Source organism: Protomyctophum bolini (genome assembly GCF_963924005.1).
Source record: "Protomyctophum bolini genome assembly, chromosome: 14".
Taxonomy (NCBI): domain Eukaryota; kingdom Metazoa; phylum Chordata; class Actinopteri; order Myctophiformes; family Myctophidae; genus Protomyctophum; species Protomyctophum bolini.
The window spans coordinates 25635485-25657213 of NC_137875.1; the positions used below are offsets into that span (position 1 = coordinate 25635485).

Below are 21729 nucleotides of genomic sequence, written 5' to 3' on the forward strand. Positions count from 1 at the left end.
AGCACGCTTTTACTCCCCAGCTAACCAAGCAGCTTCCTGCGTCTCCCAGCCCACCTCCAGTCTACCTGCACCACCTTCTCTCTCTCTCTCTCTCTCTCCCCGTCTCCAGCGATCTTACAACCCTGCTGTCACACTCTCACTCTCTCTCTCTCTCTCACTTACACCGTCTCACTCCCCATCTCTTTTTTCTCTCTGTACCCAGTCTCTCCTATACTCTCTTTTCAAACTCTCTCTCGATCTCTGTCTCCACTCGTTTCCAGTTGTGCGTAATGAGGGTTCCTGGCTTTTTTTTCTCCTCCCTCCTCCGGTTATTTTTTCTTTTTTTTCTCCTCCACAGCTATCCATTAAGAGAAGAGAGATGGCAGGTAAAAAAATAATTAAAAATAATAAATAAATAAAACGCCACCGCCACCCAACATCTGGTCAACTCAACTTTTCCTCGCTCCTCTTGAATGTTAATGAAGCTGAGGCATTAATCACCGTGGCGACAGAGGATGAACACGGCGCCCTTTCAACCCTTCCACAGAGGAGGAGTGTAAAAGAAAGAAACAAACAAAAAACAACTAAAAAAGATAAAGGCTTTTGCTGTGATTAAAGGGATCTTGATAGAGGCGAAGTATCTGCCATCTTTGTAATTCTAATGATTCTGTCTGTAGCTGCTCCAATTAAAGGGAACTAGAAAGTGTTTTTTTTTAAGGTAAAAAATAAATAAATGAAAGTGACGGCAATAGATGGAAAAAAACCAGAATATATGGCAACATGTCCGCCCCCTTATATCTCCAGGAGAAAGCGGTAAAACACGCACGCACACGCACACACACACACACACACACACACACACACACACACACACACACACAGAGTAACATGCAAACATATACTGTAGGTATGTACTGTATACACACAGCAACACACATACATCTATGTAGATGTTTACAGTATACTCACACACTAGCGAACCTCAGAGGCTTCACAAGCACTACACGTGTGCACACAAACACACACACAAGGCTAGAGGTAATTGTGACGGGAAGCGGATGTGTTTGAAACGGTGAGGGAGATGGAGGATGGGGGTGGAGGTTGCAGGGGGGGAGGGGGAGATGGGGGCAGTTGTGTGACATACAGATTTTTCGTGGGTGGCAGGTGACGGGAGTTCTGTCTCCAAAACATCCTGGAGGTTGAGCAAGATGCTGGCGTCCGGGTTCCTGCCGGCACATTACACACACGCGCACACACACACACGCACGCACGCACGCACGCACACACGCACACACACACACACACACACACACACACACACACACACACACACACACACACACACACACACACACACACACACACACACACACACACACACACACACACACACACACACGCACAGAGAGACAGCTCAGTCACACACAGTAATTAAACACATGCAAATGAGCCTGCAGAGAGAGCTAGAGAGAGACTGAGGGGAGATCAGGAGGATCTCACCACACCGACTTATAAACATCCAATACAAAGCAAACATTTCTACTGCTGCTGGAGAGAGACGTGTGCAGTGGAGCTGACATGAGCTCAGCTAGAAGATCTGCCTGGAAAAAGAAGAGAAACTGCACTGCAAATGGTTTATATATATTATATATATTATATACACACAAACTCAGTGAAATTGGTTTCAATCTGTGAACCACACACACACACAAACACACACACACACACGCATAATTTAGCCAACCCTAACTGTACAGAGACATAATTAATATCACACAAAGAAACATTGCATGATGAAATTAAAATACAGATCATCATATAACAAAAGAAAGGGAAAAGAAAAGTGTTACAGACAGTGTTTTAATTGTCATGTCTTACCACAGGTGCATGTTGGCGTTCAGCTTGTTCCTCAGAGGCGTCACCACTGCAACACAACAACAAGCACAACATGAAATGCACCGATCAGCCCGTCTTCCAACTTCACACACCACGTGCCTATATTAACACGTTGATAGTGTAGTGGTGAAGGCCTCCCCTATCTCTGGAACCAGACGTCAGCTCTCCTGGATCAAGTCCCATCAGAACCTTCTCTCAGCAAAACCTGGAGTGTTAATTATACTCTAAACTGTGAGTGTAAAGCTGATCTGTAAGCTGAATTAACCCATTATAAGACCCGAGGCCGATTCTACAAATGTCTTCTAAATCCTAAATTTCTTAAAAACAAATAATTTCAAGGACCCCCAAATTAATATGTATTTGGCCGCAGACCCTCATCTGAAAATATTTTGTTCCAGGGACCCCCAGAAGCAAGGATTTTAGTTGTAGATGTTAGCTGTAAAATATATATACTGTATATACACCGGTATATATATATTCATAGATTTGCATAAATGTGCACAAAAATCAGCAAGCTCAAAGTGGGGAATGGAATGAAGCTTGTATATCTGCTATTTTTGAATAGTATAAAATGACACAGGTTTAATGGTTTAACACTCCACACACACACACACACACACACACACACACACACACACACACACACACACACACACACACACACACACACACACACACACACACACACACACACACACACACACACACACACACAGAGAGAGAGAGAGAGAGAGAGAGAGCATTGTGAACAAAAGAGAGAACCACTGACAGATGTAAAGAACCATTACAATCTCCTGTTCCACTAGAGAGCTTTGTCTGAACGGTGCTCATCATTTTCACTGTTTGTTATTCCTACATGCAAAAAGCAATATTTCTGCCTGACCCCCTTGTGTTCGAGGGTCGCTGCCTGCCTCCCATCTTCCAGGCTGAGGTGTTGGTATGTGTGTGTGTGTGTGTGTGTGTGTGTGTGGGGGGGGGGGTTGCATGTGTGTATGTGTTTAATATCTTCTGAGTAGCATTGCTAGGCAACCCGGAGAGGAGTTGTGCGTCGCCGGCCGTGCGTGACCTTGGGGTTTGCAGAAACAATTGGCGACAGTTGACAAGGACTTAAATAGAATGCTGCCAAGCCCAGAGAGACAGTTGGCTGTGCTGGGGATTTGGGAGAGAGAATTGGGGGGAGTGGGAGTCAGGAATGAGGACGGACGATGATAAACATACCTGGACAGGTAGCAGCCAGCCATGTGAGTATATTATATTATCCATGATAATCACTAATCTGGTAACAGAACGGATGGGTGCAGTCACATTGACTCAGAGATGGTTAACGCTATGTCATTCATTACCCCCTTTTTTATAGCCATCCATGCTTGATGACTAGTAATGGCTGATCTGACAACAGCAGGGATGGCTTATATCGCTTCAGATTATCACAATGTCACTGCTATGCTTTTCCCCCTTATTTATTCATGACCGGTGCCTTATGATCAGTGATCTGGTAACAGTAAGGATGGGTAGAAGGGACACTTGAAGCATATGCAATTAGCTTCAGTCCATATCCACTGAATGCTGCATTATAAATGCTCATTCTAGTCACACCTGATTAACTCATCTGAAAAGGGACATGAATGGGTCAAAGCGATAGCCACGTTGGGTTTATCATCGCTATTATACCCCTTCCTTTATTACCTTCTGACATCTTAACTGGTCCTTTAAAATGCAGACCAGTGAAAGGAAGAGAGTCAGCCTAGAGTCTGACTGCGATATTGGAGGCAGAGAAAATCTTCATCTCCAAGCTGAGAGAGAGAGATATTGTCTGTGTGTGTGTGTGTGTGTGTGTGTGTGTGTGTGTGTGTGTGTGTGTGTGTGTGTGTGTGTGTACAGGAGGCAGAGGAGAGAAGGCTCTGGCAGGATGTGATCCTACACCAGTAAGACACATGTCCAGACTACGCTATCTATGGCCACAATGCAATTTGTTGCTGTGGGTCCCTCTCACGACACGTCCTGCCCATTGCCATCTATTGTCACTGTCACCTGTGCTTTGTCGACTTGTTTTTCTTTTATTATTACCCACCATGGTCAGCTCCCAACAGGCAGCACTCTGGTAGCATCTTTGGGTGTCGGGGGTCCACCTCCACCTTAATGGAAACATTGGTTCCTAAATGCACGCACACGCACACGCACACGCACACTCACACGCACACACACACACACACACACACACACACACACACACACACACACACACACACACACACACACACACACACACACACACACACACACACACACAGGGGTCAGTGTAAATTGTTAACACAGTACTACATGCATAAATGATACTTGTAGTTGTGTTATTGTGTGATATGATATTGTGTGCTCTACAGTACCTATAGCGATCCTCCTCATAGTGTCGGCTCGGCTGGGTTTTTCTGGCTCCAGGACCCAGGTCTTTGTATCGATCTCATCCAGGACCTCCCAGAACCCTGCCAGGGACTCCACAACCAGTAGGAACTGAGCATGGAGCTGGCCCAGTGTGCTCTGACCACAGCATGCCATGGGGAAATTAGTCAATTCCCTAGTTAAACACCTAAGCACATTAAACACAGACTACGAGACACGCACGCATACACATTACACACACACATGCGCACACAAGCCACATGTAACTTCAACTTTGAAATAGATGATTATGATTGAACAGTTGGTAAAATGTCAACTAACTGGTGTGAAGAGAACACTCACATTCTCTCAAACACAGAGAACACTCACATTCTCTCAAACACAGAGAACACTCACATTCTCTCAAACACAGAGAACACTCACATTCTCTCAAACACAGAGAACACTCACATTCTCTCAAACACAGAGAACACTCACATTCTCTCAAACACAGAGAACACTCACATTCTCTCAAACACAGAGAACACTCACATTCTCTCAAACACAGAGAACAGTCACATTCTCTCAAACACAGAGAACACTCACATTCTCTCAAACACAGAACACATTCTCTCAAACACATGCAGGGCACAGATGTGCACAGGCACCACAAAGCCTTGAGACACACAAACTCCATAGACATGATGCACATGCACTACTAGACACGTGTGCACGCAGGATGAAAATAGGGAAGCTGATGGAGGTGTGTGGGAGAGCAATAAAGATGGAAAGAGGGAAAAATTGGGGGCAAAAAATGAACCACAAATGATGGGTCACTGTGCCAGCACAGTGCACACAATTAAGCATCGTCCAGGTGCGGGAGAGCCTTGGCAATTACAGCCCAATTAATGCCAGTGGTGTGACTCTACTCAGAGCCCTGTTAAAATAATATACAGTCAAATCCTCTGTGTCAATTTAACTCAAGATTGTAAAACGTGAATCTGTAAATGAACACTGAGGATTTTATTGTGTACGAGGACTGGTAACCCAAGTCCTGGATATATCGTTAGAGTGGAAGAATATATCAGAACGTTTTATTTCATTTTTTTTCCCATGCACCATGTTGTTACAAATGTAACATTGTACCCTCTCAGAAACTAGACTCACTGTGTAGTGGCCTGGTTGTAACTGCCAGTGACAGTTGGTTCTGCAATAATTTCTTTAGTTTGAAGTCTGTTTATTCTTTATTTATTGTTTGTCTTATTTTGTTGTTTGTTTGGATACTTCCTGTAATTTGGCATACTTTTACTTTGACACCTCCTGTTACCTATCCATATATAGCTGAAGCCTATTAGCTTCACACACCTCAGACCCATAGACTCATTTCACACAGCCAGACTCCAGAGTGAGCAGAAGGAGAGAGCACCAGTGTGTGTGTTTGCACCAGACCACACGGTAGGAAATGTTTGACTGTTTATGTGACTCTTATTAGTGTGATTGCCCTGAGGGCAATCAGACTATTGTTTTACTGCACTTTTATTTCTCCTTTATTTTTATACTAGATAAACTTTATTTTGGCACGCTACTCCTCCCACAGTTTTTGTCGCACGCACTCGAGCCATATGTCAAAACGACGGGCTACATCGGGAATCGTGTGCGTATCAACTGCTAAGACATTTGTCGGATAGTTTAATTGATATGAATTAATTAGTGCATTAAATTTCCCCATAGACATGAATGGGAAAATGCAAAAACTCACTTTCAAGTATTTTTTCCTCTGAGACCGTAAGGGCTATACTTACAAGACTTGGAGGAGAGATTCATCATAATTACTAAAATTAATTACCATAGAAGTATACCGGCCGGCCTCATGGTGGCGCTATAACAGGCAACTTTACGTTTTTGGGTATAACAAAAATATTTTTTCCCTGGATTCCTTGGGTCATGACGCATCTCCCCATATAGGCCACGCCCATTTGCGTCTATATAGATTTCCCGCCATTTTGAATTTTGTTCAAAACACACTTTTTGCGCCTCCTCCTACAGATTTTGTCCAAATCTCACAACAATCGGTACACATGATCTCGGGACCTATCCGATTAAAACGGCACAGTCAGATTTTAGATCTTCTGTATTGTTCGGCCGTAATCGTGTTCTGAAGTTAGTGGGAGGGGCCTATTTCACGCAAAACGCCACAACTCACGCACGGAATGTCCGATCCGTCCCAAATCTGAATCGCGTGTCGATGGTGGCTTAATCAACGCGGAGCCAAAAGCGATTCCATTTTCGACGGCTGCGATGTAGGCAATCACACTTTGCAATTTCCCAGAATTGCCTCTTTCTAGTTATGTTTGTACTCTTATTGATTAAGCAGTGTTGAATCCTGTGACATTTGCAGTTGTAGTGGACTTTTAGTGACTGAAGTTGTCTATTGTCTACAGTGTCTGTCCGTCACACTATGTGTAAATGTGACCATCGGTGACTGTTGATGTGCCCTGAGGTTCAAGTTGGTTATGCAGCCCTTTAGCACCCTCGATACGCGGAGTGAGGTATACATGATTATTTATTTGTCTAGTTTCCATTTGGAGTATCATTCATGATTGTATTTGTTTGGGTTTCGTTTGGTTGTACTTTTGGTTATTGTGCATTTTCGTTGTCTTATAATTGAAATGACTTGAGTTTTGTATCACTAATTTATAATTGACCATAAATTAACCATTTTTATTGTTGATTGTACTATTGAAGTGACAAGTTTAATGCACAGATTTTAGTAGTGAAACTATGAGATTATTCGATTGTAACTGTATTTATTCTATATCCTTATAGTTTTCACGGTGTTGGAACAATAAACACACCCGTCGAGACCACCCAAACTTGTCATTCTTTCATCAATCGAGGGGCAGCTACACTGGTCGATAAGGCAAAGGATTGATTGAGAGAGGGCTTTTCAGTGCAGCAGAGTCCATTACATTTTTTTAATTTATTGAATTACCGTTTTATAATCAATTAAATTGATTTGTTTGATTAACTACTATTGCAGCTCTAATTGCAGAGTACTTCCTGGTTGGTGCTGCTGGCCAACTCAGACACACTGTAATAACACTCACATGTTCATTAACATTAGACATCTCACTCACTTTCTAATGTCAACTAGAGCAACACCGTGCTCATAACTGTACTGTCTCATAACACCGTGCTCATAACTGAGACCGTCTTTGTATTGTATGCATACAACAAAAGGGCAGATTTTCTCCTCTCCTTCTTGCACGTACGGTACACACACACACACACACACACACACACACACACAGTCGCACACACACACACACGCACGCACATGCACACGCACACGCACACACACAGCATCGTATTCCTCTCTGCCATCCAGTTCTGCACAAACACACAGAGTGGCATGTCTTGGCCCTGAGACGGAGCAGGCAATAATTACTCATTCAAATGAACATGTCAGGACAGCCGACAGACAGGCTCTACCCCCACCCCCCCCCCCCCCCCACACACACACACACACACACACACACACACACACAAAATAAATGGGTCCATGCAAATGTATCACACACACTGACACACACACACACACACACACAATAGACAAATGCACGTGCATATGAACACATCACAGCGTGTGAACGAATCAAGCTGTGTGCACACATGTATTAAGACACATGCACGCTCGTTCACGTGCACACACGATGCCACACACACACACGCACACATCATGTTGCGGTGTGGGGGAGATCCATCAGCGGCTCAGCAGGCAGACAGCCTCCATACGGCAACGCTGTTCTGATCTGCTCTGCACTGTACGCCTGCCATGTAGCGCGTGCACACACACACACACACACACACACACACACACACGCACATAACATCTATACTCACACATTAGCATCTCTGCTTACATTCTTTTGGTATTTGATTCTCAATTTATTTACTTTTATTTGCTTTTCTGATCCTTTATTTGCCTTTCATTCTTGCTCACACATGCACAGACATGCAAACGCGCACACATGTGCGTGCGTGTGTTTGTGCGTGCGTGCGTGCGTGCACGGACATTACACACCTGTGTTGTCTGTGTGTGTATATGTGTTGCTTTGTAGAAACAGGGTTAAAGCAATGTGGGGGTGGAATAGTGTGTTAATGACATGATGACTACTATACTCATTTTGATATAATGATATAAATGCAGAATTCAATAAGCCACAGGTCTTATTTTTAAGTCGGCTACAGGACGTCCAATTGCCATTAGTGGCTCACTTATTAATTATATGTAAGATTAAAGGTCACGTAGCCGGATATGAAGCCTGATATAATGACATTCAATTAAAAAAGGATAACGGAAACAAACATTGGGGTGGGTGCTGCTGGTCAGCATTTTATGCATTTTGGAGAGGTTGCAGTTATTCACTTTTGAAACTCAGTTTTGTACAAGCGAAATTCACAAGATACAAAGACATTTTCTCAGTCAAGGCGGCCGGCAAATCTTGATAAAGTGGCCCACATTGACTGTAAAGCACCTGGGAGGAACACTGGCTGCTCTCTCTGTGATTTCTCTGTATTTCTCATGGAAAGAACTATCTTACCACAGTACTGTGACTCATACAGAACTGCAACGTGTGCCATATAGCAGGGGTTTCCAAACTCTTTTGGCCCATACCCCTTGGGGGGGAAATTTCAGAACATTTATTTAAGACGCTATCTTAGAATAGATCTTAGAATAGATTACCTATTTGACAGTGTACAGTGCAGAAACATAATTGATGCATCAATTAAGCGTCAACGACCATCAGCTGGTCACAGTCACAGACACTCAGCCTCCGCAGTGCTCTAACTGAAAGTGACTGCATGGAGTCTGTTCATTTCTATCCAAAGGCCCTTGAATGATGGAATATGATATGATATGATAAGGATTACTGTGACTATGGTAAGCTCACATATCATAATTCACTGGCAAAATTATTTTTTGAATTATTTCGCTGAACCCCTGGCTATGGGTCGCGGACCCCACTTTGGGAACCACTGCCATATAGTGTCTGCATCTCACCCAGATGAACTGAACACCTTCAATGCAGGCTTTGAGGTTAATCACTGAAGCCCTATTTTATACTTCATCATAAGATGGTCGTAACAAAAACAAATGTAAACCACATCTTTACACCTGTAGACCATAGATGATCACATTGTGTGCTTGTGGATCTGCTATTTTGTTTTACGTTATTATTTTGTTTTGAAAATGTTTGGCTATAATGCCATGCCCAAAAATAGGGTCGAAATAGTTAATGTGATTAAGATGCAAATGTGTCAGGACCCCTGACCACTGAAAATATCTAGGGCAGATATGTGTAATCCACTCATCATGGCACACGGCCACAGGTGGTCTTCCGTGCTCGTTTCCGAGGCTGTACAGTCTGTACTAGTCCCTGCATGTTTGCCATAACTAGTAAGTGAATTGTGTTGGCAAAATAAGCAGCTGTTCAGAGGCAATTTAGCTTTCCAAATCAACTTAACCTCAACGTCTCCATCTAGGACGGTCGTCCTCGGATGAGCTCTCCAGTGGCGTGACAATGACGATGATAACTCTTTTCCCCTTTTTTGGGGGGGTGGGGGGGTTAACGTGTCTGTATACAGTACTGTACCTGTGGTGTCCATTTGAGGTCCAGGGGGACAGGTAGGTCGGCGGAGCAGTCAGGTGTCTCTGCAGGGTGCTGTGGTGTAGGATGAGACAGAACACGGGACAGATAGGACAGAGAAGAGTCATGGGACGGACAGGACAGACGTCAACTCCTTCTCTTCCACTCCTCCACCCCTCACTGCCTTTTGTCCTTCCCCTCCCGAACCTCCCCTCTCCCCCTGTCCACCCCTCCTGCCTTCCAGCCTCCCTCCTCATCCCTCTCTCTCTCTCTGAATGTGCCCTCTGAGAGGTGACCTGGCGCGGGCTTTGCCAGCCAGCTGCATCTCAGCGAGGACTCTGAACTATTTATATCTAAAGGTGTGTGTGTGCGCGTGTGTGTGTGTGTGTGGGGGGGGGGGGGGGGTTGGCAAAGGGTCACATCTCAGCACGGTCCCGGGTCCCTGTGGATCTCACCTGGGTTTAGGTGGCATCCGTTTGCCTTGAAACCATCTCACCTGGCCTTGTCACCCACCTGGCTGTGTGTGGGTGTGCTCGCGTATGTGTCTGTAATGCAACTGGAGGGACTGTCCTGAATGTTTATAGAAAGAATCTGAGAGAAGGGAGATAGTACTTTACATACAGTACCTAGTAGAGGTATTTGTAGCTGAATATTGTATTTTCATCCTTTTTTTCCCTCTACACCAAATCTCTTCACCGAAGAAGTGCTATTTTTCGGCAAATGTTCCCCCCCAGAATAGGGATGCTAGGGTTCAAGTGGTTAAGAAGCACATGTACGAATACCAGATATCCTGATGCATGTCTGTGGAGATACAGTAGATGGCTTTTCTATCATGCTGAGGTCTATGTGGAGTGGCTCTATCTGTTCTACATCTCGGTCACAGCAGGCTGGCCTGTCTCTGCAGTATGACCTAGATCTAGAGCCTGCAGAATGGAAATCACTGCTTCACTATCAACAAATTGAACAGACCACATGTGTGGACATGTTTGGTCACATTTGACTCGTTTGGACTGACTACAGATGTGAATAATGGGTCATTGTAATCATGTCGCCGGATGGTGTAGTGATATGAATATTTATTATGTGTGGTTTCACTCTGAGTGCGTGCGTGTGTGCGTTTGTTTGTTTTAATGGTGCAACAATTAATACAATTAATCAAATTGATTGTTGAAAATAATCAATTTTAATACAATATCAATGAAATAATTTAGATTTTTTTGATATTTACATTTTTATCTACAAGCTCAAAGCACAAATCAGCATAGCTGTAGCTATTTTCATTTTTTGTGCAACACTGTTGTACTATAAATAAAATAGGGCTTAGCCTAATTGGTTAATCTGATAAATTGATAAAGTTGCTGATTATAAAAAGCCAATTGTATTTTCTTTTGTAGATTACAATGTACTCCTCAATGATTTCATTAATCGAAAACATATTTGATAGAATAATCGCCATAAGAAAATAATTGATAGCTGCAGGCCTAGTGTGTGTGTGTGTGTGTGTGTGTGTGTGTGTGTGTGTGTGTGTGTGTGTGTGTGAATAATTGAAAGACAGGGAGTGTCTCTTTGTGTGTTACCTTAATTGTATGATTCATTTTTATTTGTGTGACCATTAAATTGGACTCAGGCGTAATGGTGCGTTTAAGTGCATGTGGGTGATAGTTCCGTACTGTAATACTGGACTTCAGTACAACAGTACATGGTGCGTTTAAGTGCATGTGGGTGATAGTTCCGTACTGTAGTACTGGACTTCAGTACAACAGTACATGGTGTGTTTAAGTGCATGTGGGTGATAGTTCCGTACTGTAATACTGGACTTCAGTACAACAGTACATGGTGTGTTTAAGTGAATGTGGGTGATAGTTCCGTACTGTAATACTGGACTTCAGTACAACAGTACATGGTGTGTTTAAGTGAATGTGGGTGATAGTTCCGTACTGTAGTACTGTACCTTGGACTTCAGTACAACAGTGAGGGCGTGCTGCCGTCCAGAAGAGTCGTCTGCCTTCAATCTCAACGTACAGAACTCTGTGTCTATGAAGACCAACCTGAGGACACACAGTGTTGTACATGTCATATTGTCCAACGACAGCAGACACTCTCCATCATAAATCACTGCAGCTCTTAAGCTATATTGAGCCGTAAACAAGTCCTTCTCATTTATCACACCTGCCTCCATCGCAGTCAGTCAGACTACAGAAGAGCTTAATGGCCATATAAGAACGCTTTAGTCACCAAACTACAGCTGTACTATTTACTCATTTGATTAGTTACGTCTAATAAAACCTACTTTGTCTCCCTTTCAGGAAACTGAATGGGAGACAGTGTAGGGAGGGACACACGGGAGAGAATTATCTCATGAGATTCAACCCTTGGCCAGCATGTATATGTGCAACATCCTCAGAGTACTCTCAGACTCTCACACTATACGGACTTTGTTGAATGTGGTACTGGATATGAGCCTTTAACTACGTGACCGATACAGTGCGAGTACACTTTTAAAATTGGCTAAATATGGCACCAAGTAAACGATCACTGGAAATGGCCTTACATTCGAGGGCAGCAGACCAGCAATGAGCCCTGAAATGCTTCGGTGAAAGTGTTATTACACCACTCTCCATTGAACATACAGCATTTTTGTTGTGCAACACTTACTTTTAAGTTATACTTAACAGTACATGTTACCCCACTTAACAAGTGAACTCTAGCCTTCTAAGGTTGGAAACAAAGGACACATCAGATTTACAGGGCGCGGTGTGTGTTCACTACCGCCGGCTGACACTGGCGTATTTCTGCAGAGGATTTATGGAGTCTGTTAGTGAGGAGTGATGCGAGTGGATTGTACTGGCTGACGTGCACTCTGGGACTGATGGAATGATGGGAGACGACGGCTGAGAAAGACGGGGCTTGCCGACTCATAAAAAAGTGACAGCGTCGACATGCACTTACACGCGATCAAATGCTGCGGAATCACACGCAGACAGTCACAGAAGGCCACACATGCACAAATGAATGAACACACACACACACACACACACACACAATCTTCCTTTAGTCCTCACAAGGAGCACAAGGATGGAGCACATAGGCATGCTTTCAGGTATCTAATAGGAGACAGGAAGAGATCACAACTAACGCTTGACCAATACCATATTTTTGTGTCCAATGCCGATCCCGGAATTTGGAGTCCTAACGCACAATTTACCGATATTTACAAAAAGAAAAAATATATTATTATCTAGAAGTTCCAAACGTATTGCGTTTTGAAAATATTTGAAGACTGTTCAAGTGGTTCCCCTATGCCCAAAATAGGGACGCCAGGATGAATGTGGTCAAAAATCAGGACAAATCAGCTGCATAATTGCTGATAACGATGCTGTCCGTATCGATCTGGCTCTAATCACAACTGACCCACATCACCATGAAACATTAAATTAAATTTGTATTGCACATTTAAATCTGTATTCATTTCTAAAGATGCCATCACACCATAGTGACCCTCTGCCTTCCCTCCCTCACTTCACGGCTACTTTTCCAGTCTCTGTTGCATCTCTCCATCTCTACAAATATCTGCACTCCCAGGTGGTGTCTTCTTATCGGTGCATCCCTCCTCGCTGTGCCTCGTTTCCCCACCTCTCCTCTCCTGTGGGGTCTCCCACCCAGGGTAGCAGGGACTGCTTGGCGATGATGGAAAGAAACAGCGTGACAGTCAGGCGTCCTGCTGGGGACACTGATGAGTGCTTCCCATTTGCAACTCCGCAGCCAAGTGAGCTGCTCAGAGCGTGGCGCGCGACACTTTCACGGATCTCCTGTGTGTGTGTGTGTGTGTATGTGTGTGAGTGAGTGCATTTGTAAAGTTTTGCATTTCTATTTGTTATGCATGTGTATGTCTCTGCATCAATGTAGGCTTAAATCTGATTGATACTTCATTGTGGGCTGAAAATAGCTCATCTACAAGCTATCTACCCCTATTTGTGGCATGCGACAGCGGCACACAACATACGTGTCTGTTGGGAGTGTGGGCACATCTACAATAGGCCTTTGTATACATTATTGCAATCAGTTGATTGAAAATGACTTCTTCACACTCCACTTACGCCATAATTTGTCACACCACCCTTGGTGCAGTGAACTATAGTACATCCTGAAAGCCCCCTGTACTAAATAAAAACAATATTATGAATTGGGAATAATTTTGAATCGAATCGTGCCCGTAATAATCAAAATCGGATTGTGAGATACTGAAAGATTCACACCCATAACAATAACAACCAGCTCCCTTTGTGATCGCAAATAATAATAATAACCAAACCATCACATGGTTTCTAATATAGGGTTTAATGAGGCAAACCAGGCTAAACATTTTTTTTTTTATGATTCAAAATTTTATTGCTTTTTCAATTTAGTCACTATGTAAAACCATAAACACCAATATGTTTTCATCATTTTAGCAAATAATCCAACATAATACAGGCATGTATGAGTAATACAAGGATAGAGACTGAACCGGTGTGATTGCCCCTAATCTACAACCTTGTAGATCTGCTAGATTTTTAAATGGTACATGAAAAGGGAACGGTTTAGGACGATATGTAATCCTATCTGTTCAAGTAGATTCTGCTCTTTTTAACCTAGCTGTCTAAACAAGGACTATGCACCAACAAACTTTTACAAACAGCAACTATAACTCTGACATGTCAGAAAGGGCCCCGCCCTAGTGTCCACAAGAAGAACAACATTTGTGGACAGACGGACGGACGGACAGACAGACAGACTGGCTCCCGCATTTCATGTGGGGCCCTAATTAGGTCGCTTGTTCGAGCTCAGCCTAGCCTGCTTGTACATGTATATTCTGGCCTCACAAAAAGAACAAGACACGTTGACAGTGTGACAGTACTGTGATAAGACCCTGTGAAGACAGACACTCTGCAGCCACACAAAGACACAGCGGACATGAAGTGCCAGCTGTGCCCATAATGAGGCCCAGCTATGCCAGGCTTGTGTTTGGGGGCACCGGGCGCCGGTGGCCATGGCTACTTGACCTCATTTTTCCCATTAATTAACACACGACGTGCCTTCTCCAGCCAATTAAAATGACCACTCTCTCCAAACTCTAAAAAAAAAATGAAGCGAGAGAAAATATGTAAAGGTGAGAGAGAGAGAGAGAGAGAGAGAGAGAGAGAGAGAGAGAGAGAGAGAGAGAGAGAGAGAGAGAGAGAGAGAGAGAGAGAGAAGAGAGGATAGAGGGAAGCGAACATGTCATAGAGATATAAAGAAAGAGAGGGACAGAGCGAGAAAAAATAATCTTACCTGGCCCAATCAGCGGGTAGAATTACAGCAGAAAAATCCCTGGCGGCCATTAGCGTGGCCCGTGCCAATTAAGACGCTAAACGAATCTCGAGTGCTTTGGAGATTGAGGCCCGCTGTGTATAATGCCTCCTAAGCATAACGCCACGTCCAAATGATGTCGGTCCCCTTCCCTCCGCATACCTTCAGCCTCCCCCTCACCCCATACCACCCTCCTATTAAAACCTGAGAGTCTTCAATTAGAGCCATTTGCATTTCAGCCAATATCATAATTGCAGACGGTGGTCATTAATAGGGAAAAGTGGAAAATGAGCGTGGGGAGTCGAGGCATAATCCATGCTCGGGGAGGACAGATCATCTCCAACCACACACCCCACCCTGGCAGAAGGAGATGACAGTATTAGCGGGGTCTTGTCGCCGCTGTGGTGTGGGCAGGAGTTATTAAACGTGACCTGGATTTAACTATTACTCAATAACTAAAAATAAAGAAGTCATTAAGAGCAGTCTGGTAATGTGGAGCAACGTTATCCTAGCCTGTGTTAGCGCCAGGAAAAATAAAAATAAAATAATGTATGGGTTAGTAATGTAAATTGGAGTTTTGTTTAGATGGTTTTTTTTATCTGATCCTTTATGAGTATATCTACATATATCTAATCATCTATCCATCCATCTCTCTGTTCATTTCAGCTTCCTGCATGCTTTGTATTTGTAAATGAGTCCCAGTAATGTCACTACCTAGCTTAAGGCTATAGTTAATCAATTCCGGTAGCCTCATTTTGGCCTATAAAAAGGTTGGTGTGTGTTCATACAGTCTTCTGCCCCACCCCCACCCCTGCAGCACCCCATCCCTGCAGTGATGTTCTGTGGAGATCAGGGAAAACCCAAAGTTGGTTTCTGGATCACACACTAAACAAGCTCCGTCAGCAAGCAATTCTACAGGCAAATTAGTTTCGGTGTGTCTTGGGATCAGGCGAGTTGGGGTATGGGGAACATTACCATGTTACTCATTAGGGAAACATAATTATTTGATAACTGGTTTGATTTCCACTGTGAACTAATTTAAGCCGCTGGTGATATTTACATTCAGAGACAATAGAAAGTAGTTTTTGTGCCCTGAGATAGTGCCGTTGCAAAGGCTCTGTTCTATGGAACTGCATGCACCTCGACTTCCCTACCTTTGATCAAATTCTGTCAAATACTTCTCTCAGAGTCTCTGATGGTTTTCTACTTTTTGTTTAAAAACCTAGAAATGGATGCATGAGGAGCAGAGTACAAGCCCACAAGGTTGTGTCTCCTCTTTGGTCATAGCTACACGGCACTAAGTTGTAGGCATAGGCTAAAGCTGGTGTGTCCACCTGGCAAGCGACTTGCACTGTAACATTTCAATTTATGTTATCAAAGGAGGGGTTAGTCTAATAAATTAGCTAAGAGCCCCACTAGTGGACAAGTGGTTTCAGTTGGATACACACTTTGTGTTGATGGTGAAGTCAGAACCAAACATACGGTATTAAATATACTTACTTGTCCCAACCGAGCGCCTCCATTTCAGAGATAAGCTGGGAGTAATACTGAGGAGGAGGGATGGACCGACACTCAGGATGGCTCTTCATCGCTACTTCCTGAGACAGACACACATACAATGTTAATATAATTAATTGATATTAATCTCTTTTTGCTTAATTTTATCATTTCTATTCTAAACGAAAAATAGCTTTCACTTTGCAAAGCGTTGTGACTTGTGAGCGTAAAGATTGTATTTGAAACATTTTGAACTTTTCACCGCTAAGTGATCTCAATCCCAACACTATGTTTGAAATACACTTATACTTCATTTAGGAATACCCCATTGAGATATAGTATCTCGTTTTCGACAGGGTACTATCAGGATAGTACCGTTTTTGGTTTCCCAAATTACAAAGCAAATGATCATCTCATCATCACTTCATAATATTACATACAGGCTTTCCACTAAAACCCTGCTACATAAATCATACTTATACATTTTATAAACTGTATGTATCGATATACTATCTCATACGATACCATGGTCTGTTTCCAACACATTACCACGTTTTTCCATTAACCTAAAGAGCTACTGTATACATACATGTGTTGCTCACAGTAGAGGCTATTGATGATGGCCAAAGGCCACATTATTTCCATTTCCATACGGGTCAATGCATATGTAACACCATGAACCAAGGCGCCATTCCTGCCACCTTACCATGACAGTCTTCAACTCTAGGAGAAAGCTGACTAGATCGGCCGAGTGCTGCAGCCTCTGTGAAGAGTCAAATGAGAAGAACAGACATCCATGAATGGCGAGGATAATGAAGTGGCAGTGTCTCTCTCTTTTTTTTTCTTCCCTCGTCAGCCAGCCATTCAAATCAAACACACTGTTTGTGATTAATGGGGGCTGCCACCAGCTTTAATAATTAATGATAGCTTAAAGGCTGTGAAAATAATGAACTTTGCAGCCCGGGGTGAAATATCAATCTCGCCCAAATAACCCTGAGGGGCCCCATAACAAATAGGGACATTTTCAAGGCAATGTTAATTAAGCAGTGGAAAATATTTTTTTCTCTTGCTTCCAATTGAGATGAGGTGACAGGAAGCATGGTTGACATGGTGGGACAGAATGGAGCAAGCCAATAGGGTGTCAGAAAATACACACATGCATGCACACACATGACTGCATGGTCAGCCGGAAGTCAGCACATGTAAAACTTAGTCACTGCACAGACCAAAGATTTGCAACAAGACAAAACCGTTCAAGCCTGATTTATACTTTATTCCGAAAGTAGCAGAACTATACAACCTAGTCACATCCATTCATTCTGAGCTTGTAGATTGGCAATTTCTGGCTCGAGACACCGCCATTTAAGCACTAGACTAGGACATTGCAAAGACTAGACGAATTGGTCTGAATTCCACTTTAAATACATCACGAAACAACACAACACAAAAACACACAATAGCACACAAAGGTATAACAGTATAATGTAGCAGAGCAGGTTCGGCGATTTCGACCTCACCTGTTTCACTATTTGATCGTATCCACGCAACAGGTGTTTGAGCTGCCAACAACAGTGGAACCTACAAGGACAACAGCATCAGACACATGTAACCGTCACGGCCACAGAAAGTAGTAACTGGAGATGTACTGGAGTTGTGTGGGAGGCAGTTGAGGATGTGGTTACTGGTTACAACTCAACCGCTCCCTCAATAGTAATCAGGCAGGTATCGTCTTTACTAGTCTAGAGCACAAATATGACTTCAATGCGTTTTGGCATTTGGCATGATCATTGAGAAGGCTACATTGGCAGAGCATCCATGCAGATGAAATATCTCCCTTGTCTCCCATTGTGTTACAGGGTCCAGCCAATCAATAATCTGCATTATTAGTGTGTATCCATCTCCCATAACAAGACCCACTACCACAGTAGTGATGTTTAAATGATCATTGCTTGTGAAAATAATATCTGCGATATAAATGGAAACTAAAATGAAATGATTGTGTTACTTGTAACATCACATATTCCATCTACTATGAGTAGAAATAGCCTTCATTCTAGCAGAGCTGCCTTTATCACCAGAGCCGGTGTGCTCCTGTGTATTCCCTTGATGACAACAATAGCATGCATTACCTCCCATCTTTAAAGTGCAAGGCCTGTATCGTATACAGCACCACAGCATCTGTGCGATTTCCCTATGCTAGATACTTCAGTTCAAGCTCTTATGAAAATGGAGGTAATAGAATGTATACTTGGCCCGTTTGACTTGGTGATCTACCGGCAGCAGGATTCTTATTCTGAAGTCTTTTTCCTGCCAAGAAAAATGAACATAGATGTACATTAATCCCATGGCAGCAACGATGCAGTAGATCTAGCCTCGCCAAGGCCGTTGTCAGGGTCTGTGCCTCACGCTGACACAGATAAGCTTTTATGTAAAAGCAGTGGATCCCACAAAGTTAAATCCTCAGTGTTAATTTTAACCACTTTGTAACTCTGATAGTGTACAAATGTAACCAAATGGAACCACAAGGGTTATTAATAGTACACTGAAGGTTATACTGTGAGCTGTGCTGCTGGTGACAGAGACACAGGAGACTCTTTTTCAGGTTTCGCCCAGGTCGACGTGTTTTTGATGTTAGGTTTAGGCATAATTTATGTGAGGTTAGGGTTCAGAACTTCAGGTTAGGGTAGGCATAGTGTGAGGTTATAGGGTTAGAGTTAGGCTGAGGTTTAGGCCTAGTTTTTGTGAAGTTAAATGTTAGGATTTAGGCACAACCTAGGGCAGGCAACACAACAATGAAAGAGGGAGTCCCACTGGAGCACTACAGACCTGAGTGTGGGACACAAGCTGTGTTGACATTATTATAAGTGACTTTTGGGCTTATTTTGTTATTTTCTGTAAAATTGCTTGGGGTTGCTATGCTTTCACATTTTATTGTTAAATTATCATTTAAACAAGTAGTTCTCAAATATTTTCATGTCATGGACCCACACATTAATGTTGTATTTGTCCCTAAACCCCATCTGAAAATATTTTGTGCCAATGAGCTCTGACCCATACCCAGATTTGTGTTGTTAGAATGTTTAAAGATATTCCACATTTTATTTCAAGATTATTTGAAAAGATATAGATTTAAAGTGCTCAAAGTCGTCTTTTGGGCTTGTTTTTCCAACCGGTTGCTTGCTTATGTCAAGTTTGTCAAAATTTATCTGGCAACACTGTGACTGGACACAAGCTAACCTCGCCCACCAGGCTTTCCACTAGCCCAAATTTTTAGCTTTCCACCATCTCGGAGGAAGACACGCTGTCGCTGAACAGTGAACACAACACAGCAATAGTCCCCACTCCCCAGGACAGTCAGGCGCTGAAAACCACCCTACATCCATTTAAAATGTATGTATTTAGCTCTTATCCAGTGAGACTTACAACATGCAAGGTATTATAATGCAGAGGGTATCAGGTACGACCACGCACCACGGTCGCCCCTAAACCATCTCGCCGATCGAGGCTAAAACATCTACATTACATTAACCCAGAGAGTACTACCTGAACAGTAATAAATCCGTCATAGACCGTCTTTTCCTTGTTGAGGGGCAACAATAGAGGACTCTCTTTAATCAGTGAACTCTCCATGATCATATAAACAGCTGTTTCCTTAGCATGTATTTGCTAACTGCTGGTGTACAGACTAGTCCAACGGTTAACTGACTGCATGCACAATGTCAAGAAAATAAATATCCCTCTTCAGTGATCGAAAGTCCCCTCTTGATATTGTGATTAACAAGAGAGACTGTCATGTCACGAAACTCGCTGGCTTTATTTTTGTTTTTTATTTTAAGTATACACACAAACACAACACTCCGTCCCGCGATAAAAACAAAGCATCCACGTGACACATGACGTATGATATATCTATGGTGTTGCCAGATTCTGCGAGAGAAATAAGGTCTATGAAAACAAGACCAAAAGAGAAGCAAATATTGTAGGCCTGCCACATCATGAATTAAGGAGCCCTGGAATGGCCAATGGGCAATATTGAATACATCAGCTACATATTTTAAAATAGCATACCGGTAGCCTATCTACAAGCTCACACAACGCGTCGTGTTTTTGAAACATTCTAAATACACAAATGGGGGTCCCTAAATATTTTCAGATATGTCGCCAAATTGCGGGGTCCTTGACATTTGTATGAAAACCACTGTTTTAAACATTTAGGAAGCAAGCTCAAATAAAATACACTTCAGAAACAAGGCTTAACAAGCCCCCAAAAACAACAAGCCTAAAGTATTTTATAATAAGCAGACCTGGCAACCCTGGGCGTAAACTGTCTAACTTGAATACACAAAACTTTATTAGCCTTGGCTTGAAGTGTTCGTGAAGGAGGAGTGAAGGAAAAGACAACATTACATTACAACTTTTGACATTCTTGTTAAACTTATATTTTTTATCCCTTTCAACCACTTTACATCGTTTATTAGTGGATACAGTGGTTTATGCTTGTAATGGTCATTATAGTGGGTCGAGTGTCCGAAGATTTATCTGAAGATGCTGCCTCAGGAAATACTTAAAACCACCACGGGTAAGATAACGAATAGATTGAAATGAGGGAAGACGGAATGAAAATAAAAGTTAGATGTAGGCTACTTGGAAAATTAAATAATTGTGTAAGCATATGCTGGGGGTGTTATAGCCCTGAAACATGACTGCCATGATGATTATACGAGAGTCATGTTTCAGGGCTAGGGGTGTTACTGCACGTGTTTTCAGTCATTTGGGTCACGGTGTCACCTGGCGTGAGGAAAAAGCTGCAAAAAGATGCAAAAAGGAAATAAAATATATGTATCAATATCAAGTTAATATAAAACAAAGTGGGGTTTGGGGACCTCCACGGTCCTTGGGGGTTTCCAGGGGGTCCCCAGCTTAATTAATTATTTACTATCCTTATGGTTCTATAACTCAGAGTGTGCTGTACACTCTCAGGAGTTATGAGACAACCTTGAAC

General features: G+C 42.9%; 1 protein-coding gene across 1 annotated transcript in view; it reads right to left on the reverse strand.

The window, feature by feature from the left end:
• fancl (FA complementation group L) overlaps positions 1-20572 on the reverse strand; it is a 24275-nt gene extending 3703 nt beyond the window's left edge. The window contains exons 1-11 of the mRNA XM_080781993.1: positions 20271-20572; positions 18976-19034; positions 18245-18305; positions 17434-17490; positions 16731-16828; positions 11854-11950; positions 9909-9977; positions 4260-4410; positions 3947-4030; positions 1858-1903; positions 1124-1205 (exon numbers count right to left, since the gene is read on the reverse strand). Coding sequence (XP_080638119.1) covers positions 1124-1205; positions 1858-1903; positions 3947-4030; positions 4260-4410; positions 9909-9977; positions 11854-11950; positions 16731-16828; positions 17434-17490; positions 18245-18305; positions 18976-19034; positions 20271-20363 — 897 coding nt within the window. The 5' untranslated portion in view covers positions 20364-20572. The remainder of the gene's footprint in view (positions 1-1123; positions 1206-1857; positions 1904-3946; positions 4031-4259; positions 4411-9908; positions 9978-11853; positions 11951-16730; positions 16829-17433; positions 17491-18244; positions 18306-18975; positions 19035-20270) is intronic.
• Positions 20573-21729: the final 1157 nt, after the last annotated feature.